Here is a 26,396-nt window from a genome sequence, read left to right on the forward strand (position 1 = left end):
AACATGTTTCTCATTTTTACAGGAGTACAAAATTTCAAGCTTTGAGCAGAGGCTGATGAATGAAATAGAGTTTCGTTTGGAGCGCACTCCTGTTGATGAATCAGATGATGAAATCCAGCATGATGAGATCCCCACGGGCAAGTGTATTGCTCCCATCTTTGACAAAAGACTCAAACACTTCCGGGTCACAGAAGGTTCTCCAGTCACATTCACCTGCAAAATTGTTGGGATACCTGTTCCAAAGGTAGGGGAAGATGGCCTGCCAATTGGTCAATCAATGGTATAGAATTATAGACACTGCCTTCAAGAAAGTCTTAGACTCTAGTGAAATAACCACGCAAGAAATGAAAACCAATACAAGGAACCAATACCAGTACTAAAAAGAGACCATCAGGAATAGAGTCACTAACTTTAGAATATAATTTTAATATAATCATTAAAATCACTACACCAAACAGAAATCAAGCTATGTCTAGGTTAGAATTCTAATGGAGGTTTAAAATTCTCAGCCATGATACTGTATTTTGGGCTATTTATTCTCTTAGCCATCAGACTCACCAAATTCATATTTTCTTTCCCTTTAACATCTATTGAATATCCACAGGGTGCCTGTTGTTTTACAAAGTGAGCTATATTTGTATCATTACTATTAGGTTGGTAAATGCCAAAAATGTCATATCGTTATCACTGGCTGCTGAAAAATCTTATGAGTCACCAGATTTTTTGGCAGTCAACTGAGAGAAGGATTTACACCTGGTGAGACTGTGGTAGGGAATCTCTCCACTCTGCTTTCACAAACAACAGTGTGGTGTTATCCTGTATGGTTAGGTAACCAGGAAAAGTACAGGAGGGCAGCTGCAACCGGTCCTTTATCTCCTCTGTCTTTGAGAGATCTCCTTGACACATGCAGAACATGACATGAAAAAATGTATGTGCACTTGTTTAAATGTGACTAGATGAGAAATTTAGCAAGTTAATCCTAGCTTCATCCCATTAACCTACCGAGCAAGGTGAACTCTTCTAGGAGCTGAGATCTGCAGCTTCAGGAGACTTGAGCTTGTAAATAGGGTAATGGGGGAGAAAATCCAGGCTCCCAGTTATAATTATTTTGCTTCTGAAGATACATATGTCCTTAGAGTATCTTTTTAACTAATTCTGAAGTTGAATTAAAAATAGTCAAAAGCTTTGCCCTAATTTAAATTTAATTGCATATTTGTACTTAAATACTGTATAGGTGCAAGTGAAGGGGCATCTTATACAGCCATTTTGAATGTGAAACTTTTTTTCCAAGTGCTTTAGAAGGGTTGGATCACCTGTTAGAGAGGTAGCAATTAGCCCTTGCCTTACCTACTCCCTCATTTCCTGGCCTCTGAACCTGTACGGAACAGTGTATTTCTCCTTGATCTCATTTCTTCCATTCCAGGTTTACTGGTTCAAAGATGGGAAGCAGATTTCTAAGAGAAACGAGCACTGCAAAATGAGGCGAGAAGGAGATGGGACGTGTTCTCTGCACATCGAATCCACCACCAACGACGACGATGGCAACTACACCATCATGGCCGCCAACCCGCAGGTAGACACAGGGGCCTGCGCTGTGCTGCACTCTGACGCAGGCGCAGTTGATCTCATCGTGAATGAGGCCTTGAGAAACACGAGTGACTAGGGATTGCTGAGGACATGAGTGAGGGGCACCTGCTCTGTTCACTTCTCAGGTCGCAAAATAAAAGTCATCACGGTGGTCTTAAAAACCTCCCCCCAACCCAGAATATTAGCAATGAGGTCACTGAAAATACTAAAAAGCTGGATTGTTTTCATTCCTGTCTTCACCAAAGAAAAACTCATAGTAGCCAAAAAGTTTCACAATGTTCCGGTCCAGAAAATTTTATATATGGTAAAAAAAAAAATATATATATATATATATATATATATGGCTTTCTCCTTATTTTAAACTTGTTCATTTTCTTTTTCTCAGGGGAGAATCAGCTGCTCCGGCCACCTGATGGTACAGGGTTTGCCCCTTCGTAGCCGACTAACTCCAGTTGGTCAGTCTCACAGGTAAAGACAGGAACAAGCCCCTCTCTGGACCCCCCAGCGTGTGCTCACCACAGGAAGCACCCAAGTACATTTGGCTCCCCACATCCATGGGTTCCACATCCTAGGATTCAACCAACTGCAGAGCAAAAAGAGTAAAACAAAAATCCTGCCCAGAAAATTCCAAAAAAGCAAAAGTTACACACAACACTGAATGCACATGTTGAAGCGATGTATAGGAATGGTGTCATGGAGAGATGATTGAAACATACAAGAGGATGTGTGTAGGTTACACGTAGATCCACACTGTTTTATGGAAAGGTGTTGAACATCCAGGGGTTTGGGTATTCACAGGTAGGGAGGGATGGTCCCGGAAGCAATGCCTTCAGATACCAAGGGATGATTGTATATTGTTATAATTCTGCTATGAGGAATATTCAATAAGTTCATGGACAATACATATTATGAAAACACTATGGATGGATTTCAAAAGTTTTGTGCCAAAATAAACAAGTTTAAGATTTATTTTTATGTATTTGAAAGGCAGAGTTATAGAGAGAAAGAGACAGTGAGTGAGAGAGAGACAGAGAGATCTTCCATCTGCTTTTTCACTTCCCAAATGACCACAATGGCCCGCGCTGGGCCAGTCTGAGGCCAGGAGCCAGGAGCGTGGGCCACGCTTTGCTGCTTTCCCAGGCATATTAGCAGGGAGCTGGATCCAAGCAGAACAGCCAGGACTCAAACCAGCACCCAGCACCCATATGGGATGCCGGCATGGCAGGCAGCAGCTTTACCCACTATCCCACAACACCAGCTCCTAAAGTTAACTTTAAAAAAAATTAAAGATGTATCTATTTATTTGAAAGGCAGAGTAACAGAGAGGCAGAGGCAGAGGCAGAGAGAGAGGTCTTTCATCGCTGGTTTGCTCCCCATATGGCTGTAGTGGCCACAACTGGGCTGATCCAATCCAAAGTCAGAAGCCTGGAGCTTCATCTAGCACTTGAACCAGCACCCATATGGGATGCCAGCACTGCAGGCAGTGGCTTCACCCGCTACACAACAGCACCAGCCCCTAAAGTTAACTTTTAATTCCATTTTCCATGAACTTTTTCAAGTGCCCTTGTACTTTGTGAGTTATTGCCATTAACCTCTACTGTACTTGGTTTATAAATTAAACTTTATCATAGACAGCTAGGTATTGGAAAAAACATAGCATAAATAGGGTTTTTTTACTGTTTCAAGTTTTAGGTATCCACTGGGCATCTTGGAATGTATCCTACATATCACTGTATGTATTAGATCCAAAAATTGTTACTTAAAGGTAGTCCTGCGGTATCAGCATCACCTGGGAGCTTGCTGGAAATGCAGAATCCCAGGCCCCACGCCAGATCTGCTGGACCAGAATCTGCATTCTAATGAAATTCCCAGGTGACTCATAAATGCATTGGAGTCTGACAAGCACTGGACTCTGGCATACTTTAACTGATAATTGTCAGTAGTACCTGTGCACATAATAGAAAACTCGACTTCTTTGAATTAAATTACCATCTTTTCTTCAAAAAACAGAAGTCTTTAATGATTATCTATGTAATAGATTGCATATTTTTGTTGTATCTAAGTTAACAGTTGATTTTCTACCTCTCTGATCTCACTGACCACTAAGAAGAAAGACCTGGCTTTCCCCCTGGGTCTTACGGTGCCATAAAGTCTTAGCGAGGCATTCCATGGCTGCTGACACAGATGAATTAAATGTGACTTACCAAAGGAACAAAAATAGTGACCCATGTTTCAGATGCAGTATTTCACCACCATTGCAACTATATCTTCCTCTCCTCCTCCTCCTGCCCCCTTTCTCTTTCTCCTCCTCCTCCTCTTTCTTCTTTCTTCAAGAACTACTGGTACTGTTAGTCTTATCCAGTTTATGATTATCTTTAATGGTCTGCCATAATTTAAAGCCAGGTTAAATATTATTACTCGGGGCCAGTGCTGTGGCGTAGCAGGTAAAGCTGCCACCTGCATTGCCGGCATCCCATATGGGCGCCAGTTCTGGTCCCAGATGCTTCACTTCCCAACCAGCTCTTTGCTATGACCTGGGAAAGCAGTAGAAGATGGCCCACATCCTTGGGCCCCTGCACCTGTGTTGGAAGACCTGGAGGAAGCTCCTGGCTCATGGCTTTGGATCGGCGCAGCTCTGACCATTGTGGCCAACTGGGGAGTGAACCAGCAGTTGGAAGACTTCTCTCTCTCTCTCCCCCCCCCCCCCCCGTCTCTCTCTCTCTCTCTCTCTCTCTCTCCCTCTCTGCTTCTCCTCTCTCTCTGTGTAACTCTGCCTCTTAAATAAATATTTAAAAAAAAAAAAAAAGGAGCTGAGCCACTTAAACCCAGGTTGACTTCAGAGAGAAGGAAGCTAAAGCCTGTTTCTTTGATTACAGATCTCACAAGATAATCCTGTCATGTTGGAAACGTTTATCACTTTGTTTTTAACATCAGTACCACACATTATTTATTATTTATGATTATTCTTTGTTTATGGTCTAGCAACCCCTTTCTCCATCCAAAAACCACCTGTCCTGCAGGCTCTGTAGCCATGCCTAAATGCCTGTTGTGGTGAGTTGGTAAATGGGCCTCCATGTTAAATGTTGGCAAAATGTCTGCTGCTGCAGGGGCAGGTCCCGAGTGCAAGACAGAGACAAAGAGCCTCTCCAGGAACGCTTTTTCCGACCACACTTCCTGCAGGCCCCCGGAGACATGGTAGCTCATGAAGGGCGCCTCTGTCGGCTGGACTGTAAGGTAGAAACCGGCACGCATGCCTGGCTCCAGACCTGGTCTTAATTCCTGTTTGGCGGTTTGCGTTTACTTTTGTTTGTGTTTGTTTTGCGGTTGGTTGGTTGGTTTTCAGGGAAAAGGGAACCGGACAGAGGAGGGAGAGAGATCACTTGTTTTCACACAGCTCTTTTGAGCATGTAACTACCAGAAATGGTTATTTCAAAGAAAGCTTTTACATCTTTATATCCTAATAAATATTACATCAACCAAAGAAGTGATAGAATTCTGATATTTTCCAAACAGTGCCCCATTTGCTTTCTAACTCTGAAGCCTGAAGTGTGACCTTCACAGCCTTTGAAGGCCATGGTTGTGAGGGTGGCAGTCATGGCAGCTGAAGAGTGCACAAGGTGTTTTCTCACATCGAGCTGCCTCTACCACCTGTACAATCCTCATTCCAATTTTCCACCCAGATACTAGGCTTCTGTTGAGCCTTGTGGCTCGCTCTCAGTGGAGAACCTCATCACCCCTTCTGCCCTGGACAAAGATGCAGAACGCTATGGAAGATGTAGATGCTAACCGCTGAAGGCTTGAAGCAAAGCATTCGCGACTTGTGGTTCCTGCTCTCTCACTGGCTGCCTAATTAGTCTTTGGTTGAGTGTTACTTCCGCCTCACTAAGCCCAATGCCTAGGCCTATCCCCAGGGATTCTGGTTTTATACGAGAAGTGGGCATTGGGATTTTTAAACACTCCCCACATGATTGTAACATGCGCTGTGATTGGAGAACACTGGCATAATGTTTGGCCTTCTTTCACCTAATTCTTACTAACTATGTATGGAAGCAACATAGCCCTGAAATTGATGCTGCAGGCCTATTTCATCTGTTTTCTTTTTAAATTCTTATTTATTCTAATTAAAACAACATACATTAATCCCGACCTGAATTGGAATCAAAATAGCATGCCTTTTAAATGAACACAGTCATTCACTTAGGCTCCTCTTGCCTAACTGGAAAGGGCTCCCATCAACCCATGTTTTCTCTCACTGCATATTTGGTGCCAAGCCCGGATGAGGAATTCAGCCACCAAATAAATCAGTCTGTCATTTGCCTCAGCTGTCCCGTTGTTTATTAGGTGAGTGGCTTACCGCCCCCGGAGCTGACGTGGCTGCTGAATGGCCAACCTGTGCTGCCAGACGCCTCCCACAAGATGCTGGTCAGGGAGACCGGAGTCCACTCTCTGCTCATCGACCCACTCACACAACGTGACGCCGGCACCTACACATGTGTGGCCACCAACAAAACCGGGGAAAACTCCTTTAGTTTGGAGCTCACTGTAGTAGGTAAGGTGCGCTGCTGGGACCCCTACACGGAACTGCCTCCCAAGTTACCGCCCAGACAGCAAGAATTCCCCAGTGCTTTGCCCCACCGTGTCTGTTCTGTTTCCCCTTCAACACGGTCAAGGCCATTTTTCCGACATTACCTTCAAAGTGAAGCAGTCTTGAGATCAATCGTCTAGAAATGGAACGTGGCACCTGGTCCACGTGTCACATGATAAATGGTGGCCATAATGGCAAGATTGTGATTTTTGTGGGTTTTTTTTTTTTTTAAATGTATAGGATCCTGTAGATGTGAGATTTTTCAAAATAAGAAGTTGGGGCAAATTAAAGTATCTTCTTTGAAATGAACTCCTCCCCAGTATAAAAGAATCTATTTAGACACAGAGGATACCGCTGCTCCACGTTCAATATTGTGCATAAAACAAACTCCACCCTTCTAACACAGCCCACGTGTGCGCCCCGGGTCCTGAGCGTAGTCGCTCGTGGGAGGCACAGAGACAGCCGTGTGCGCCTTTGTTAACCACTTATGGAGACTTTTCCCAGGCAGTGACCCTCACCAAGGGGCACAAGTGCCCTGAGGCGGAGGCGGGGGTGGGCGCGTGCCCACTCTGCTGCCTCCCAGAGCTGCAGCGAGTGTGGGGCCCGAGGCTGCGGGCACTTAGGGCTCCACAAGAGCGGCCTTCTCCTCCTGCAGCCAAAGAGGTGAAGAAAGCGCCGGTGATCCTGGAGAAGCTGCAGAACTGTGGCGTTCCCGAAGGCCACCCTGTGAGACTGGAGTGCCGCGTGATCGGCATGCCGCCGCCCGTGTTCTACTGGAAGAAAGACAACGAGACCATCCCTTTCACCAGGGAGAGGATCAGGTACGCAGCCACCGAGCCCAGGGGGCTGTCCATGCTCGGGGCTTGCTGAGCCACCAGCTAAGTCTGTGGCCTTTTGAGTATGGCTGCATTCCTTGAGCATAGGGGCGTTGAGTCTCATGCGTGTTATTGTGCATAGCAAGAATTGACTCCTTTTTGTTACAGAGTGGTAGTGCATGGCAGGGATGACTTGTGGCTTTAAAACTTATTTTTGTTACTGCGATTTTTAAAAACACTTTTTGGGGCTGGTGTTGTGGCTTGCCATATGAGTACCTGTTGGTGTTCTGACTGTTCTACTTCTGACCTAGCTCCCTGCTAATTGCCTGGGAACACAACAGAAGATGGCCCAAGTGCTTGGGCCCCTGCACCCACATGGGAGACTCAAATGAAACTGCTGGCTCCTGGCTTTGGCTTGGCTCAGCCCTGGCTGTTGTAGCCATCTGGAGAGTGAACCAGCAGATGGTAGATCTCTCTCTCTCTCTGTTTCTCTCTCTTTCTTTCTCTGTCTCTCCTTCTCTCTCTGTAATTCTGCCTTTCAAATGAATAGATAATTCTTTTTTAAAAAAGAGAAAAACAATTTTTTGAAGATTTTGTTTACTTATTTGAAAGGTAGAGTTACAGACAGAGAGGGAAAGACAGAAGAGAAAGGTCTTCCATCTGTTGGTTTACTCCCCAAGTGGCCACAATGGCCACAGCTAGGCCGGTCTGAAGCCAGGAGCCAGGAGCTTCTTCTGGGTCTTCCACATGGGTGCAGGGGCCCAAAGACTTGGGCCATCCTCTACTACTTTCCCAGGCCATAGCAGAGAACTGGATCAGAAGAGGAATAGCCAGGACTAGAACCAGCGCCCATATGGGATGCCGGCACCACAGTGGAGGCTTAGCCCACTACACCACAGTACTGGCCCCCAAGAAATAAAATTTTGTTAATTTATTTGAGAGAGTGCTCCCATCCACTGGTCCATGCCCCAGATGCCTGCAACCATGGAACTGCGCCAGCCTGAACCAGGTCTCTCATATGATTAGCAGAAACTCAGTCCCTTTTAAACTAGCACCACTGCATCCTGGGAGCAGCATTAGAAGAAGCTGGAGTCAGGAGCTGAACCAGTATCAAACTCAGGCATTCACATAAGGGACACGGGCTCCTTAACCACCAGGCCAAATGTCTGCTCCTAAAAGTTTAATTTGAGTTTTTACTTACTTGTTTGAAAGGTAGAGAGAGGGAGAGAGGGAGAGAGGGAGAGAGGGAGAGAGGAAGAGAGGGAGAGAGGGAGAGAGGGAGAGAGGGATTCTCCCATTTGCTAATTTACTAACCAAATGCCCTCAGCAGCCAAGGCTGGGCCAGGCTGAAGCCGTAGCCAGGAACTCAGTGTGGGTCTTACATGTGGGTGGCAGGACCCAAGACTGGAGCTGTCACTTGCTGCCCCCTGAGGGGCACTTTAACAGAAAGCAGGAATCTGAAGCAGCTGGGAACTGAACCCAGGCACTCAGATATGGGTTGCAGGCATCCCAAGCAGTATCAAAACTGCCAATACAAATGCCGGCCTCTAAGACTTTAAGTTAAAAGATTCACAGGGAGTTTCTGAATGATCTTGCATGTATTTTATCATGTTTCCTCTGTCATTTTAGCACCAGAGTAGCTCTTTGGAGTAGAAAGCTAAAACAAAACAAAACAAAACATTAAGGCAGCTGTACTCCTTTTCCATCACTAAATCATTATATATATTTTTTAAGTTCAAGGATCCAGTTTCTTAAAGTGGGGGCCTCACTCCATTTTCCATCAACCTTATTTCCTTGTCATTTTGGTTTTATACCACAAGGGGGCAAGCAAGCAAAGGCAATTTCTGTACCAAACTTCCTTCTGGGCGTGAGGTCATGGTAAATGGTATTTGTGCCAGAGGATGACGTAGCTGTTAACTTTTACAGGATGTCAGCATCAAAGATTTTCCTCTGGTACAACTTAAGTGAGTTAACCTTTCAGTCTAAACTAACATAACATCGATCAGATGAAATGGACAGGTAAATGTATTCTGCTAGGTAAACTGATCGTGTGTCCTTCCTAAACCGAGGGTCTCCAATTTTAAATACGGGGTTTTTTTGGGTGGAATCAGCAACATCTGGGCAGCACGTTTCCCGTCCGGGCTGATGGCTGGAGCTGGGTGACTACTCAGCCTTTGGACATTGGGCCCCATTTGGCTTAGTCCCCACTGCCAGGGGGGCCGGGCCCTTTCTAGAGAAGGGATTTTTGTATATTCATCTTGGTGCTCCCTTAGCACCTAAGGCAGTAGCACTGTGCATTGTGTCCAACACAATATTCAATATTTACTAAAGAAATAGATCGATGAATTAATTCACCAGAATTAGCCCATGTGAAAGGGTGGTAAGACAGAGGGATGTTTTTAATTGCATTTATTATTATACTTGTTCTTACTTTATTTACTCTCGTTGATGTATTCTCACTACTTTATAAACTCTTGGTCATATAGAAATAATTTTCAATTAAAGGGAATCATTTATTAATCCTCTGAGCTCAGGAAGTTACTGCTATTACCTCTGCCCTACCAATGAGCAGAGGCAGCAACAGAAGGGAGTTTAGGGTTTTGAACGGGAAAGAAGGAGTGTGGATAAGGGGTCGGGAAGATGTGGTCCCATGGTTGTTAATCCCTCAGATGCATTCTAGAATCACCTGAAGAGTTTCTAAAAATCCAAGTACTTGGGTCCCAGCCCGAGACTGGGATGAGATTATCTGGGATATGGCCTGGATTTCAGTGGACAGCAAAGGTTGAAGACCATAATGTAGTGAAAACAGCAGGAGTTCCTCCTTTACTGCATTAAGCTCAGCACCACGCACGCTCTCCTGGCTGCACGAGGAAGGCTGTCAGTCCATCAGTCCCTGGGCTCTGGTTCTGCTTGCTTTCCCAGAGCTTCCTAACAAGTTCTTGTTGAAGTCTCCAACCTCATGTGGGAAAGGGGAGGCCTGGAGTGGAGCTGGAGCAGAGGCGAGCTGTCGGCCTCCTCCAAGCATTACTGGGTTCACTGCTGCTGTTCCGTGCTCCCTCCCCAACTTCAGATTTACCTCGATGTTTGTCTTGAGCTAAGTTCCCCTTCCTTCCCTGTAGGGAAGAAGAGCTCTAAGAGAGGTTCCCTACCCCCTGAATGTGACAAGGATGCTTCTGCTCCCAGCTAAGGTGTGCGTGTCTTCTTTCCTTTCTCCCCAGTATGCACCAGGACACAACAGGGTACGTCTGCCTCCTCATTCAGCCAGCCAAAAAGTCAGACGCGGGGTGGTACACGCTGTCAGCTAAGAACGAAGCCGGCATCGTGTCGTGCACTGCCAGGCTGGATATCTACGGTAAGTGTCCTGCCCATGGCTGGGCATCTGTGCACGGCAGGCAGCTTCCAAATCTGCTCTTCTTAAAAGGGGTATAGTCAGTGTCTGTAAATGAACTGGGTAGATGACGCTAGAGCCCAGGAGATGGATTTTTAAAGTCATCTCATCTACGTCACCTCAGGACCTACGTACACATTTACGTTTTGCTATAAGCTTAACTTTCTTCCAAAAGAAGGTTTTGACTACTAGGAATTACAGCTCAGCTGGAGCTTACGTGCTTGGACGTCTGATCACCCAGCATCTTCATGCTGTCTCCTTGCTGCCTGGGCCACCCACTGGCTCTCCCCACGGCTGGGAGCTCCCAGCAAAATTTTCCCAACACCATTCATTTGTTTATTCATTCAGCAAATGTGTTTCCTTCTGCTCCACCAATCAGATTTCCCTAATAACACAGAGCTGGTCTGATGATAATAATAGCAAACAAAGTGTGTACAGTAACTTGCAATTAATAAGGTGATACTCTTGGGTCCTCCCAGATCCATGAGATTATTGTAAGTGTTGTTACCCTCAAATAAACACTAAAGAACCCAAAACTCAGAGAGGTAAGTAACTACATATAGGAAGGAAATTGAGGCCTTTGTGTCATTCCACTGAGCCATGCCTCTAATTTTCAAAAAGATCTGACAAATTAATCATATTAACATATTTATGTTCTGATTCCTCTCCCCTACACATTTTGCATTAATTGGCATTTTCGGAAACTTATTTCTTAATCCAGAGGAGTACTTCTTTTGTCCTTCCTTCCTTCTTAAAAAAATTAGAATAAGTGTTATATTCGTAAGTGGCCTAACATGATGAACCAGAACAGCAACTAAGGTTCTGTCACACACGAGGCTCCTGCTGTTTGGAGCTGTGCACCAAGAATTCACTTTGCTAGTCCCACAGAGGGACCATTGCCTGCCCTTTTCCCTAGGTGTAGTTTTTGGAGGAAATACACAGCTTTCTGATTATTCCCCCTTCTTCCTGGACTTGAAATTCAGCTGGGACGGAGGCTGGAAGCATCCAGGGGAGAGGAAGCAGTGATGTGTATCTTCACCCAGGCTAAGTCCTTAACCGTTTCCCACAATTCACCCTGGCAGGAGGCAGGAGGTCTCCTACTGAGCAACTCAGCACCAACTGGTCCTGGAGTGGAGAATTCCAGGTCCAGTGGCTGAGTTTCCAAGTCAGTTTGTCCTGGCTCATCTGCCCAGGCTCCTGTCCTGATTCTGCAGCACCAACAGCAGGAGGCGCTGTTTCCTCAGTTGGGACTAGGGCCGGGGTTGGGAGGGGATGAAGACAGGCAAGAGTTAAGTTTCCTGTCCATCACCACACTTCCTACTTGCCTGAGCAATGGACACACTAGGCTCAGCTCTCCTCCAGAGGAGGGCTTCCAGTAGTAGGAATTACAAGAAGCCAAATCACAAGGGCACTTGATGGTGTCTGAATCAGACAGTGGCAAGGACCGCAGCAGAGTTTGGAAAAATTTGGATTGAGGACAGCATGCATGTCTGATGCACCTGCTAGCCTGTGTTCCCTTTGATCATAACATGCTTTTGGGTCCATTTTCCAGCTCAGTGGCACCAGCAGATCCCCCCGCCCATGTCCATCCGGCCCAGTGGCAGTCGCTATGGCTCTCTCACTGGTAAAGGACTTGACATTTTTTCTGCCTTTTCCTCCCTGGAAAGCACAATGGTGTACTCGTGCTCCTCGCGGAGTGTAGTGGAGAGTGATGAACTCTAAGAACGTCTGGGTGCCTGCTGCGTAAGGGGAGGAGGAGGACAAGCCTGCGGCTGTTTCCAACTCACCTGGGTTTGAGTGAGTCCCCACCCTGCTGGACCTGTGGCAAAGAGCACGCTGAATGAGCCAGCTGGGGAGAGACCCAGGGCTCTGAGAAGACAACGCAGACCAACCAAAGATGCCGCAGCTGCCATCCACTGCTCCGGGGAGAGCTAGCAGAGCCCCTGCCTCTTGTGGTGGGGGGGATGCTTCGGCCCTACCGGGAGCAATTAGGGGCCACATGCCTGGGCTGAGAGGAGTTAGACAGTAGTGACCTTGGCCTTTACCTACCAAATGAAAGGAGGGGGAGAGAGGCCACCCCACCACCCTTCATGCATTATATCCCCAGTAGGAGGTTTGGCAAATTCATTCAGTCAGCCTCTACTTAGCATTCACAGCACACAGATGTGGAGAAACACTTTTTAATTTGCACGTGCTGAGTGTAACTGAGCCACATGGTAAGGTGCCAAAATGTGCCTGAGATGCCCCCAATTCACTGAAACACTCACTATTGCACACAGCACTTATCCGGTGGACGCCTGCCCTGGGCCTGTCTGCACCATTTTCTTTTGCCTGGTGACTGGTTTTTCTTCTTTCTGCCTTTACATATCCCAAATGCTAGAGCTAAAGGGTAGTTAAAAAACCAATCGGGAGGAAATCTCCTAGGAGTCACTTTAAAAACTACTACCTTCAATTGCCACTTGAAAAATGTGCAAGATTCATCATCATTTATTCATAAGATACCAACCCCACAGACTCCCCCCCCCCCAAAGAGTGTGGAAGCCTACGAGGCAGTGAGGAAGCAAGAGGCACAAAGAGAGGAAGTTTGGGGGGATGGGGAGGAGGGAAGCTCTCGCCACAGCAGAGCAGCAGGTGCAGCGGGAGAGGTCTTTAATAGCTGTGAATCGCTCTGAGATCACCCCTCAGGTTGCACTGCCTGCATAGGAACTATGAGAAAGTGAGTGGAAGGGGACTTTGCATCTTTATGCTAATGCACCTATTCAAAACCTGCCTCTCAACCTAAGGAATTTTTAGATCCAAGTTCAATGCTAGATTCTTAGTACCTGGAGGAGTACCTAGCAGGAAATAGGCATTTGAGAAATGTTTGCCGATGAGTGCATCTTATGTTAGGTAGAGGAATCTGCAGCTCACACCCCGGTCCAAGGACTGCCCTGGGGACGGGCAGCACAGCGAGTCTGCTCTGGGCTCAGCAGGGAAGTGAACAGAGGGATCTTTTGCCAACTCCCTGTGCTCCACCTTCTGGTGTTTTCTGTGCCAGGCACCCTCAGCTGGCACCTTATTCAAGTGATTTAGATAGAAATAGTCATTGCTTAGAAGGGCTTGAAACTTTCTTCGCTTCAAGGCAAGGATTTCCAGTACAAAAATAAATTCATTCACTCAAACAATCCTTTGTGTGTCTGCTCTGTGTAAGATTCTATGCTACCTACTGTGGGCAACACAAGGACAAGAGTGAGACGCAGTCCCCACCCAGAGAGGGTGCGCAGCCCAGTGGGAGGTATACCCAAGGCACGTAGAATGCTGCTTCGGGAGGCAAAAACCCATTCTTTGGCAAAGAGATGTTTCTCGGGCTGTTCATGTTATTTTTTTTCCTAACTTGCAAAATCTTTTTAACCTGTTTTCAATCTTTGTTTCTTAATTAAACAAAATGCCATAGGTTGTATATCATTAAGAAATAAAGTTTTCAGTCCATTATTCAACAAAATTATTAGATCTTGTTTCCTTTCTGATGTATTCAGTAAAAGCAGTGAAACGAAGGCTTCTGTAGTGGGATAAAATGTATTACATATGAAAGGTAGTCTATAAAATGGGTTTTGTCCTGTGTTAATTTCTATTGTGAAATGTCTTATAACCCAGCACCTTCTAACACCAGAATTGCTTCTGGATTGCACAGATCACCTTCCGATCACACTTACTTATGTCAATCATACACAGCTGTCCCACATATTCTTGAAAACATATTCTTTATCTCCATTTGTCTCAAGTTTCTGAATGTTTTTTATCTGTTGTCTAATTTTAGTGTTTAAGAGAATTAGGATAAAATACTATTCCTAGCCATTAGGTGGTGCCATCTCACCCAAAATACAACAAATCCAAAGCTAAATGTGAACCGCCGGGTTGTGTTGTAGCAGGTTTCTGAACCTCGCACTATTGACATTTTGGGCTGGATAATTCTTTGTTGTTTGCGGGGGCAGGGGAGGGCTGTCCTGGATATTGCAGGATATCCAACAGCATCCCTGGCCTACCTGCTAGTTGCCAGTAGCAGCCCTTCCCTAAACTGTGGCTACCCAAAGTGGCCCCAGACGCTCCTACCTTCCTTGAGAAACAGAATTCTTTTTTGTTGAGGACCCCTGCACTAAACAAATCAGCGCCCTGCTTTAAGGATCCTATCAGGATTCAATTACAGCGGGGGATATTTGAAAAAGAAATGTTTGAATCCAGAATTTGTTCAGGATACGTCCAAAATCAGATTCATTATCTCCCCTCCATGCACCATTCATCAGCCTGGGGGAATGATTCCACATTCCTCATCACCCAAATAAGAAGCGTGCAAGGCCTTTCTTGCTTCCTCTACCCAGTCCGTACGTCCTGTGCATGCTCAGTATGGCCCACGGCTCTAAGACAGGCCTTCCTTTCCATTCCCCTGCAAACTCCGAAGGTCAGACTTCCATTACTGTCTTCATTTCCCTCAATCCTCTGACATCAGCCATAACTGACTTCCAACTGCTCTTCCTGCCTCTAGCCCTGCTCTTCCCTTCCCTCCACTGCCCCTCAGGTCTCAGCATCAATCATTCCTCCCCCAGAACTGTTATCATCCAGTGGTCAACCACCACTGCTAGCTGGAACCACCTGGGGCACCTGCTGTTCTGCTCTGGGGTGTTCAGACTCATGCCAATATGACCCCAAAGCTTTCCACTCACAACTAAGAAGGACATCCAGCACGCAGTAGCCCTCACACAGGCCCCTGGTTTCCAGCTACTCTTCTGCCTCCCCCTGAAAGGCTCACTCCCCAGTCTCCACCTATGGAGCTCTCATCTGTTCCCTAAAGTCCATCTTGAATGCCACTGCCTCTCTGAAATACACACTCCAACCAAATAAAACTGTATTTTCTTTGAAACCTCATAACAAATATCTTGGGTCTTGAGGAAGAGAAGATTACTGCAAATCACATTTTATACAGAACACAGTCTCTATCCACCTGCCTGCCCCTGCGCTTGCACAAGCCCACTCTTGCTTGCACTAGGCTTTACTCCTTGTTGGTATAGACTGTTGCCTTTACGCCTTATACAGAGTAGGCACTCAGTAAATCTTAACTGATCTGAATTGCGTTTTGAACTCCATGGACATAGGTATGCCTCTATAAACCTCAGCACCACATTAGAATCTCCCAGGTAGCTTTTTTTTTTTCTGACAGGTATATAGATAGATATAGATATAGATATAGATATAGATATAGATATAGATATAGATATAGATATAGATATAGAGAGAGGTCTTCCTTCCATTGGTTCACCCCCCCCCCCAAATGGCCGCTACAGCCGGCGCTGTGCCATTCCAAAGCCAGGAGCCAGGTGCTTCCTCCTGGTCTTCTATGCAGGTGCAGGTGCCTAAGCACTTGGGCCATCCTCCACTGCCTTCCCGGGCCACAGCAGAGAGCTGGACTGGAAGAGGAGCAATGGGGACTAGAACCCGGTGCCCTTATGGGATGCTGGGACCACAGGCAGAGGATAACCAAGTGAGCCACAGCGCCGGCCGCCTTCCAGGTAGCTTTTTTTTTTTTTTTTTTTTTTTGACAGGCAGAGTGGACACTGAGAGAGAGAGGCAGAGAGAAAGGTCTTCCTTTTGCCGTTGGTTCACCCTCCAATGGCTGCTGCGGCTGGCGTGCTGCGGCTGGCGCGCTGCGGCTGGCGCACCGCGCTGATCCAAAGCCAGGAGCCAGGTGCTTCTCCTGGTCTCCCATGGGGTGCAGGGCCCAAGCACTTGGGCCATCCTCCACTGCACTCCCGGGCCATAGCAGAGAGCTGGCCTGGAAGAGGGGCAACCGGGATAGAATCTGGCGCCGCGACCGGGACTAGAACCCGTTGTGCCGGCGCCGCAAGGCGGAGGATTAGCCTGTTGAGCCATGGCGCCGGCCTCAGGTAGCCTTTTAAAAGTCTCGACATAGGCCACACCCCAAATCAATTAAGTCATAAGCGCTGTGGCTGTGACATAGGCATCAGCAGTTTTTCAAGCTTCTAGGTGATTCCAGCACATGGCCATGGTTGAAAAGTTATTCTATAGCCATGATTTGATCACAGAACTTACCCAGAAACATCCAAAGAGATGCAGCTGGCTTTAAGTGAAGCTCCGTTGTTGGCCTCCATGAAGAATGTAACCTTCCTGACTGCCGCACTGTGCATGCCTGCAAAATACAAATAAGTCCATTGGCTTTGTTAGACCTCACTATTTTATGCTGCACTCAATAGATGGACAACATTCATGAAGCCCCCAGGGGATGCTCAGAAACTGCAAAACTGGACCAGGGAAAGAGGGAAACTGGATGCAGTTTGCCTGTTCCTTCTGTTTACAAAAAAAAAAAAATGCAAGTTTCCTCAACACCCTTCTCTCCAAGCAACTGAGTGGCTTGTCATCACTTGGGTAGTCGTGGCTTTGGGACTGAGAGGGAAAATGAAGAAGGAAATGCACTATTCGAACCCAGCTGCCTTTTTGAGACAGTTTTCTTCACCAAAATAAGAGTTTTGTCAGGATTTCCAAATAGTGGAACTGGTTTAAATGCACCCTTCTCCTTGTGCTCATCTCTTAACTTTGGGAGGCATCCAATGAGAAACTACATGGTCAAGAGCCCGGCAGGACTAGAACGGAGCTCTGAATGGCACGTCCCATGGAGAACAACTCCTGGAGGAGTCAAAAGCTGACTTTTGAAAGAATAGGTTCATTTGAATGATCTTCAAAGGATACATGGGTTGCCCTCCAAATGTCCACTTGTAAATTGGTTATTTATACTTGCTTATTTCCTTGTACATGTGTCATCTGGTGCTAGATTCTCAAGGGAATCCAGAAAAGCCCACCTAATTCTTAACTGTATTACCGTACCTATTATACTAGATTGGTTAGTGTCCCAACAAGAAGAGAAGAAAAATGACTGCCTCCTCCTCTCTGTGCTGTGTCAGTTACAGTGCCCACAGTCCCTTGTGCGTGGAGCTCCCGTTCCGTGTTTTTCCCTGCAGGCCACATGTTCCCCGTGTTCTACCATCTCACTGCTGTAGCTTGTCCCATCTCACCCTTTCCCCAAGGCCTGCCAGCGGGCTTCGCGCCCCACAATGACCTAACTCCATTTCCACACATCTTGGCAGGGTGTTGGGAAGCATGCAGTGGAGCTAAACATCCGAAATGCCCGGAGACTGCCAACTTAACAGAGGCGCTGCATTTTTCAAGCACCTGTTTTCTCACTCCTATCAGCTGTGATTGATAGGCTTGCTGGTAGAATTGGGGGAAAAAAATCAGGTTGTCAGAGGAGATACAGGAAACTGAGTCAGACACCCAAAATGATCTTTGGATGACAGGCTCTTCGTTTTCTCCCCTCCCTCACACACTCCCAAAGTAGCTCCCAAGCTGGAATCTTGAGTCCATTTGTGTATGGCTATTTATAAGTTGTTGTAAGCTCAAAGCTGCCAGAGAATCTGCGGCCTTTATTCAAGGTCCCTGTAGGGTCCTTGAGTAACCTGCACTCAAAGTATTTCCACGAGTGATGGAGTTGAAAATCGTTATGCCTTACCAGAAAGATGCACAGTTACCTAGATTTCCATAGGATCTGTTCAAGTTCTTTTTAACACAGAAACACAGATAGCTTTTTTTTTTTTTTAGCAGATAGCGTTATAGACAGTGAGGGAGAGACAGAGAGAAAGGTCTTCCTTCCGTTGGTTCACTCCCCAAATGGCCGCTACGGCTGGCTCTGCGCTGATCCGAAGCCAGGAGCCAGGTGCTTCCTCCTGGTCTCCCATGCGGATGCAGGGCCCAAGCACTTGGGCCATCCTCCGCTGCCCTCCCAGGCCACAGCAGAGAGCTGGATTGGAAGAGGAGTGACCGGGACAGAACCGGCGCCCCGACCGGGACTAGAATGCGGGGTACCGGCGTCGCAGGCGGAGGATTAGCCAAGTGAGCCATGGCGCCGGCCCTGTTCTTGTTTTAAGGGGATCAATCAATAGTTCAGAAAGTTAATTACTGAAGCACTGTTTGAAGAACACCTAGCATCTTCTCAACTTTGACAATGCCAGGGTCATCAGTATGCTTAGAAAGTTGCTAGTATCGTGTCTTTAAAAATCTGTGCAGTGCAAAACAAAAATTGCATATTTGTTAAAAATGTTTGCCTTTTATTTCTGTCTAATTAGGTAGTATAGTTGGTATAACAGAACCATAAACAAGCATAAACAAGCCACCTGTGTTAATACGCAAATAATGGCTACTCCAAACCCGAAGAGCGATAGCCTTGAAACTGCAGGAGACAGAAGGTACACTTTTCAGTCCTCTGAGAATTGTGCTTGAGTGCTGAGAGTAAGCACAAAGAAACGATGCTGGAGAGGCACAGAAGCACTGACTTGCAAGATTCTGACCACATGGAAGTGAACAGAAAATGTTTCCTCCATAATAATGATTAAAATAGTTCAACATTATTTGAAGATAAATTTTTAGGGCTGAAATAAATGTGGGTTTCTTTTCTTCATTTTTCATTAAAACACAGGGAAGAATTCTAGTTTCTCTGTTTGGGTGGTGACTGACCAAATATTTTAAGTTTTTGTTAAATTTTTCTTCATTTTGGCCGGCGCCGCGGCTCACTAGGCTAATCCTCCGCCTTGTGGCGCCGGCACACTGGGTTCTAGTCCCAGTTGGGGCACCGATCCTGTCCCGGTTGCCCCTCTTCCAGGCCAGCTCTCTGCTGTGGCTAGGGAGTGCAATGGAGGATGGCCCAAGTGCTTGGGCCCTGCACCCCATGGGAGACCAGGAGAAGCACCTGGCTCCTGCCATCGGATCAGCGCGGTACGCCGGCCGCAGCACGCCTACCGCAGCGGCCATTGGAGGGTGAACCAACGGCAAAAGGGAGACCTTTCTCTCTGTCTCTCTCTCACTGTCCACTCTGCCTGTTAAAAAATAAATAAATAAATAAAATTTTTTTCTTCATTTTATTTGAAAAGTGGAGAGAGAGAGAGAGCTAGCTTCCATCCACTGTTTCACTCAACTGCTCAACTGTTCACGACAGCCAGGACTGAGCCAGGTTGAAGCCAGGAGCCTGGAACTCAATGCCAGTCTCCTACACGGGTGGTCGGAGCCCAAATACTTGAGCATTACCTGCTGCCTCCCATGGTGCACATTAGCAGGAAGCTGGAATCGAAGTGGAGCCGAGACTGGAACTCCAGCATTCTGATACAGTAAGTGAGCGACCCAAGAGATATCTTAACCACTGCACCAAATGCCCACCCAAAACTGATTAACTTCTTAACGTACATGCATATTTGACACTTAAAAGTGACTTTTATAAATTATTCAAAGTGTATGAATTGCTCCATGAGTTATAACCCAGATAAAATATTTTTAGAGCAACAGAAAGCTAGCTAAATTTTGGTCTTACCAAAACATCCCTCAAGAGGCTGACAGTTGACCTAGCAGTTAAGATGCCCACATCCTGTCTCGGAGAACCTGGGTTTGATGCCCATCTCCAGCTCCTCACTCCGGCTTCCTGCCGCTGCAGACCCTGGGAGGCAGCAGTGAGGACTTGGGTACGGGTCTCTGCCACCCGAATGGGAGACATGGATTGAGGTCCAGGCTCCCACCTTCAGCCTGGCCCAGTGCAGATCCTGCTGTTGCAGGCATTTGGGGAGTGAATCAGCAGATGGGAATTCTGTCTGTCTGCCTCTTAAATTTAAAAAAAAAAGTTTAAAAATTCATATTTAAAAGAATAAATACGTACAGTAAAATAGTCAGTAAATCTGGTAGAATTCTAACTGAAAATAAATACATTTAAAAATGGGATATAAAGATGGACAGGAATAAAAATGCTTTAAAAAATGCCTGGGGCCAGCACTGTGGTGCAGTGGGTTAACACCCTGGCCTGAAGCACCAGCATCCCATATGGGCACCAGTTTGGGACCCGCTTGTTCCACTTCCGATCCAGCTCTTTGCTATGGCCTGGGAAAGCAGTAGAAGATGGCCAAAGTCCTTGGGCCTCTGCACCCTCATGGGAGACTGGGAAGAAGCACCTGGCTCCTGGCTTCTAATTGGCGCAGCTCCGACGGTTGCGGCCAACTGGGGAGTGAACCAGCGGATGGAAGACTTCTCTTTCTCTCTCTTTGTGTAACTCTGACTAAAAAAAAAAAAAAAAAGCTCGAATTGGGGCCAGCACTGTGGTGTAGCAGGTAAAGTCACCACCTGCGTTGCCAGCATCCTATCTAGATGCCAGTTCAAGTCCTGGCTGCTCCTCTCACGATCTAGCCCCTTGCTAATGCATCTGGGAAAGCAGTGGAGGATGGCCCATGTACTTGGGCCTGTGCACTCACATGAGAGTCCTGGAAGAAGCTCCTGGCTACAGCCATTGCAATCATCTGGAAAATGAACCAGCAGATGGAAGGTTTTTTTTTTTGTTTTTTGTTTTTTTTTTTTTTTTTGACAGGCAGAGTTAGAGAGAGAGAGAGAGACAGAGAGAAAGGTCTTCCTTCCATTGGTTCACTCCCCAAATGGCCAATACGGCCGGCATGCTGTGCCAATCCAAAGCCAGGAGCCAGGTGCTTCCCCCTGGTCTCCCAGGTGGGTGCAGGGCCCAAGCACTTGGGCCATCCTCCACTGCCTTCCCGGGCCACAGCAGAGAGCTGGACTGGAAGAGGAGCAGCCGGGACAAAACTGGCGCCCCAACTGAGACTAGAACCTGGAGTATGGGCGCCGCCACAGGCAGAGGATTAGCCTAGTGAGCAGCGGCGCCGGCCACTCTCTCTCTTCCCTCTCTCTCTTTAACTCTTTCAAATAAATGAATAATTCTTTTTTTTTAAATGTCCAAATTCAAGTCTCGAGTTCAAATTCAAGTCCCACAGGTGATAACTCAAGTAGTTGGCTCCCTGCAACCCACATGAGATACCCAGATTGAGTTCAACCCTTGGCTTCAGCCTGGCTCAGCCAGAAATATTGTAGCAACTTTTAGATTGCTTGGTAATCTAAACTCAGAGTATTTCAAAAAGTTCATGGCAAATGTGTACTATGAAAAACTATGTATGGATTTCAAACTCTGGGGGACAAAAATAAACTTATTTGTTAATCTAATTTTCCCATGAACTTCCTGAAGTATGCTCATATGAGATACAGTAATATACAAATCTTGACTTCATAAAGATTTTACACTTGCTTTACCTCAGTTCCTAATTCATGATGGTCTTCCCAACATGCTGGCTAAGGAGTTTTATAAAAATAGATTTACATCCTACTTCCTCCACGAAGGCCCCCAGCCCGCCCCCGCCTCCCCCACCGATACTTCCAGGAGTCCAGGAGTGGGACTTGGAAGCAGCCAGCACGCTCTAGCAGCCAGCCCTTAATCTACCTCTCCCTGCCACCGCCCTCCACACTGAGTAAAGTTGTCTAAGAATAAAAAAAAAAAAATTTAATTTGATCATTTACTTTTCCCCCAGTCTCTTCCAGGGAAATAAAATAGCACACCAAGTAGGATAGAAAGCTTAGGAGAAGAGTTTAAGTTGCTTCTATAAATTCCCTAAACATAGAAGCAGACAGCTAGAGGCATAATATTTAACATATTCCCATTCTTTCTGGAGAGTGACGCTAGGGAAGAAGAGATACTAGAGCCTGATCATTTTAATTATTTGATTTCATCCCATGTTGACCTTCACTACATACTGACCGTCCACAGGGAGGATGTGACATACTACATGAAAAATAAGTTATGGTCCTAATTTGTTTTTGAGATCTTCTCTGATGAACACACCATTTTTTTTTTAGGGGACTGATTTTATTCATCTCAAACTCTACAAGTTTTCCGGTGTTAGTAATGAGGATTTTTAGGTCTAACTATGTAGACTTTGTGCCCAGCGGTGAGTAGAGCAAACGCCTTGAATGTGGCCTTGTAGCTCAAGCGCACACTGCAAAGTGGAGTGTGGCCAGAGAGGGGTCCAGCTAGAGCTACGCTGTCTCTCTGCTGGACCAAATAGGACTCCGTGGGAGTCATCAGAATCAAGAGATGAAGCATTTTACCCTCTGCTTGCCAGTGAGGAAGCACAATCCTGAGCTGTCTTCTGCTTCTTTTAAGATATGAGATGAAAAGGGGAATTCCAGCATCTCTCTCCCAGTGGGTTTCTGGAGATACGTGTGCAAATTTGTGTTACTGGGTGGGCTGGGGAAGACACATTCCCTATTGCAAACCAAATGGATTTGAATAATAGGGGATAACTAAGAAAATAAACATTGTAATGGAGTCTCTCTGTAAATAAATTGCAAATAGGAAGCTGGGTCTGAGGTTAGGCTCTGGAATCCATAATAAAAGGGTTTAGAGAATCTCTCTTTTTTTTTTTTTTTTTTTGGACAGGCAGAGTGGACAGTAGAGGGAGACAGAGAGAAAGGTCTTCCTTTTTGCCATTGGTTCACCCTCCAATGGCCCCTGCGACCGGCGCACTGCGCTGATCCGATGGCAGGAGCCAGGTGCTTATCCTGGTCTCCCATGGGGTGCAGGGCCCAAGCACTTGGGCCATCCTCCACTGCACTCCCTGGCCACAGCAGAGAGCTGGCCTGGAAGAGGGGCAACCGGGACAGGATCGGTACCCCGACCGGGACTAGAACCCGGTGTGCCGGCGCCGCAAGGCGGAGGATTAGCCTACTGAACCGCGGCGCCGGCCGAGAATCATTTTTTTAAAATGACTGTGACAAATGCCAAGTGTATGGATATCTTAGAGTGCTTCTTTTCCTAATTATGAGCAAGACATTCCCCCCAAATGCCTAGCAAGCTGCGCACACCTTACATTAATGGTACAGTGTAGTCATATATGGCTGAACAAATTTACAAACGTTGTTCCAATCAATACCAAGTGGATTACTTTGCTCCGTTTTGATTAGCCTTGAAGGTAGTGAAGCCCTTATTGTCCAATAGGAAAACCCTTATTTGTTAGTTTTAGATATATTCCTAAAAATGTGTGTCTATACATACGAATGTATGTGTATACAGGAGTGCATTATATATCTATTCCTATATATACAGGTATTTCAAAAGGTTCATGGAAAATGGAATTGAAGTTATTTTGGTTTTTCATAACATGCATTTCCATGAACTTTTTGAAGACCTGTGATCTGCAAGGATTTCAAAAATTTTTGCACCAACATGAACATACCTTTTAATTTCATTTCCTGAACTTTTTGAAGTACTACCATGTACCTCATTTAAAAGCTAATTATTATTTCAATTTAATCTTTTAAAAATAACCATGAAAAAAAAAAAACCTATCTTCCAAATTGACACAGAAAATATCCAAATTACTTGTACTTCCGTCAGCTTGTCTATTCTGCCAAAGTTACTACAACACAGCACGTCTGCCAACTGTGGGATGAGATGTCAGCATTCCGCAACCTTACTCAGAAAAGCACTCACCTAAACTGGGCTTCAGCGCCATCAGAAAACCTGCCGGGTGCTTGTCAGGAAAAAGCAAGCCACGTTTTTGGTTTCCGTTTTATAAAATCTACAGTTTAATGTGTACATAGCTTTTAAAAACACAGAGCACTCACGCCCGTGTATTCTACAACAGCAACAGCAAGTCTGAGTCTAACGCATGCAGGCACACACAGCGCACCAAGCACAAACGCGTTTGCACGACGGGAGCGCAGCTCTGTCTCGAGCCCACGCGAGTAGCGGACAACTGTGGCCGCCCCGGGACCGGGACGCACTCTCCAAGTTCACGCATTTCTGAGGACTGACACTGCAGTTTAGTCCTGGTTTTTCCTCATGTTTGAGGAAGGGGGCTGGGCGGGGGCGTTATTTCCACACACAAAATCGTCCGCGGCTCCGTTCACGAAATGGACCCGAGAAGCAGGGGGAAGCCGACCACACGACGATCGTGTCCGTAGGTCTGAGGGTGCGAACGGACGCCTCCTGCGAGTTCACGGAGCCACCGAAGGCGCCTAACTGGGCATCCGGAAGGGCTCGGGCTGGAAACCGAAGAGCCTCTGGCCGAAGGGCTCGCCCTCGCCCGGCAGCTTCGCGCCCGCCAGCGGCAGGTAGCGGTCGCGGCCCAAGTGCTCACAGTGGAGACTGACCCAGTCCCGCTCCGAGCCGAACCGCTCGGCCTCGGCCAGGATGCGGGTCAGCGCCATGATGTAGCTCAGCGCCATCTGCAGGGTCTCGTACTTGGACAGCTTTTTGTCCTGGCCCCACTGCGGCACCACTCGGCGCAGCCGGTCGAAGGCCGTGTTGAGCCCCTGCATGCGCCGCCGCTCGCGCGCGTTGGCCGCCAGGCGCCTGCGCGCCGCGCTCTCCAGCCGCCCGGCGCCGGCGCACGCGCGAGCGCACTCCGCGCCGCCCGCGCACGGGGACGCGCCGCGCGCTCCCGCCGGCGGGCCGCTGGGCTTGCAGGACTTCATCGCCGGCGCCGGGAGCGAGAGGCGCGTCGGCTCGGACTCGGCCTCTGCGCGAGGGCCGCTCGGGGGAGCCGCTGCCCGGCGAACTCAGAGTCCTGAACACAAACAACTCCCGGGCGCTCAGTCCTCAGTGAGGACGGCCGGTGGACGCCTCTTCCCTGGCCCGAATGTGGGGCAGACGGAGATGCTCAGGAGAAGGTCATCTTCCTCCCCGGCGGGAAGCCGGACAGCGGCCTTCCCGCCGCAGCAGTTGGGTGTGGCTGGTTCGGGCCAGGCCCCGGCCTCCTCTTCGGGAAGGGGCAGTCTCCCCCGAAGCTCAGAGAGGGAACGGGCGCTGTTACCGCCGTAGCCGTCGGAGAGTGCCGGGTGGCTCTTGGAGGGAGGAGAATTTATAGCGGAGGCCAAAGGAGGGAACAGGTGGTGGCAGGTGGGCGGGCGTCCCTCGGCTTCCACCTCAGCACCTTCCTGCCCTGGGAACGGCGGGGGGCGGGGGCGACCCACAGCCGCATCCTGACGGTGCGGCCTTCGTCTGTTGAAGTTTCTCCAGAGCCAAGGCCAGCACTAACTAACGCACCATCTGGAGTGGCCTGGCTGTCCCCAGAAGAATAGCGGAGTGGGCGGGGGGTGGGCTTGGTGCACCTTTTTCCCGTACCAGCGGGAAGCTTACGTATCAAAAAACTCAGCTTCAAATGGTTAGAAATCCTGTGTGAGACGAAGTGGTTTGGGCATTAGTCGGCATACCAGACACTTATAAAGATTCAGTGTATGAAGAGGCAGCTTTGTGGAGAAGTGCGTCGATTTTGCATAATGCTGATCTAATATGTTGACGTTTTGATGTTAGCTGTTCAGTAAATTGGGACAAATTAGCCAGTCCTACTACTGTTGCAGACCTGGAATTTTATTATGCAAATAGTTTAGCGGTTCTTTTGTGAAATAATTTGTTCTAACATATCAAAAGATATTACTGGATAGATAGAAAACTTTTAATTATTCTAACCATATAATTGGATTGCATGATCTTGAATAGTTAGGCAATACTTATAGTTCATTTCTCCTGACATAGTTTCATAAATGTTTGTGGGACATTGAGATGATAGCCAATTATTTAACATTGAAAAAGAAAACTAATCACACGTATATGTGCAAACATGTAAGTAATGTGTAAGGCTTTAAAAAATCATTCCTAATGGAAGACATTGGTCCACCTTGTGAAGCTGAAGTATTTCATACAACTTGGTTGTTGTGGCAGCTGTCCTCGAGAGTAATAATGAAGCATGATTTCCACTATTGATAATGAGGATCTGATTTATAAAGAAAAACCATTCATTTGATTTTCTCATCTCAGCTTATTTCTTGCTCATAAGAGGAACCCAGGGCTAAAGAAACCAGCTCCAAGCAAGTGCAATCCAGAATCATTTCTGGATTCTTCAGGAAGATGAAGCAAGTTCTTGTTCCTTTTGGTATGTGGACATGTGCACATTATTCTCAGATATGTTTATTTCATTAAACTGTCAACAAGCTCTCAGCAATCAGGAGTCTTCTCGCTGTGACTGGCTTCCCCCGCACTGCCTCTGACTGTTGCCCCATTGTGACTGCCCTGACTCCAAGTCCTGTCTTCCCATAAATAGTTGATTAA

At 47.0% G+C, this 26,396-nt stretch overlaps 2 protein-coding genes across 2 annotated transcripts in view; one reads left to right on the forward strand and one right to left on the reverse strand.

The window, feature by feature from the left end:
• Window positions 1-13,797, forward strand: part of MYPN (myopalladin) — an 89,648-nt gene extending 75,851 nt beyond the window's left edge. The window contains exons 13-20 of the mRNA XM_062214825.1: window positions 23-244; window positions 1,424-1,573; window positions 1,973-2,055; window positions 4,695-4,821; window positions 5,929-6,136; window positions 6,828-6,993; window positions 10,206-10,339; window positions 11,928-13,797. Of these exons, the coding sequence (XP_062070809.1) occupies window positions 23-244; window positions 1,424-1,573; window positions 1,973-2,055; window positions 4,695-4,821; window positions 5,929-6,136; window positions 6,828-6,993; window positions 10,206-10,339; window positions 11,928-12,097 (1,260 nt within the window). The 3' untranslated portion in view covers window positions 12,098-13,797. The remainder of the gene's footprint in view (window positions 1-22; window positions 245-1,423; window positions 1,574-1,972; window positions 2,056-4,694; window positions 4,822-5,928; window positions 6,137-6,827; window positions 6,994-10,205; window positions 10,340-11,927) is intronic.
• Window positions 13,798-23,857: 10,060 nt separating this feature from the next.
• ATOH7 (atonal bHLH transcription factor 7) lies at window positions 23,858-24,763 on the reverse strand. Its single transcript, XM_062214803.1, has one exon. It carries the CDS (start codon window positions 24,761-24,763, stop codon window positions 24,305-24,307), a length of 459 nt encoding a protein of 152 aa, XP_062070787.1. The 3' UTR covers window positions 23,858-24,304.
• Window positions 24,764-26,396: the final 1,633 nt, after the last annotated feature.

This window comes from Lepus europaeus, chromosome 17 (assembly GCF_033115175.1).
Source record: "Lepus europaeus isolate LE1 chromosome 17, mLepTim1.pri, whole genome shotgun sequence".
Classification (NCBI taxonomy): Eukaryota; Metazoa; Chordata; class Mammalia; order Lagomorpha; family Leporidae; genus Lepus; species Lepus europaeus.

Excerpts from the sequence above, each read along its gene's own strand:
- ATOH7 (XM_062214803.1), bottom strand. The coding sequence starts at position 24,763 with ATGAAGTCCTGCAAGCCCAGCGGCCCGCCGGCGGGAGCGCGCGGCGCG.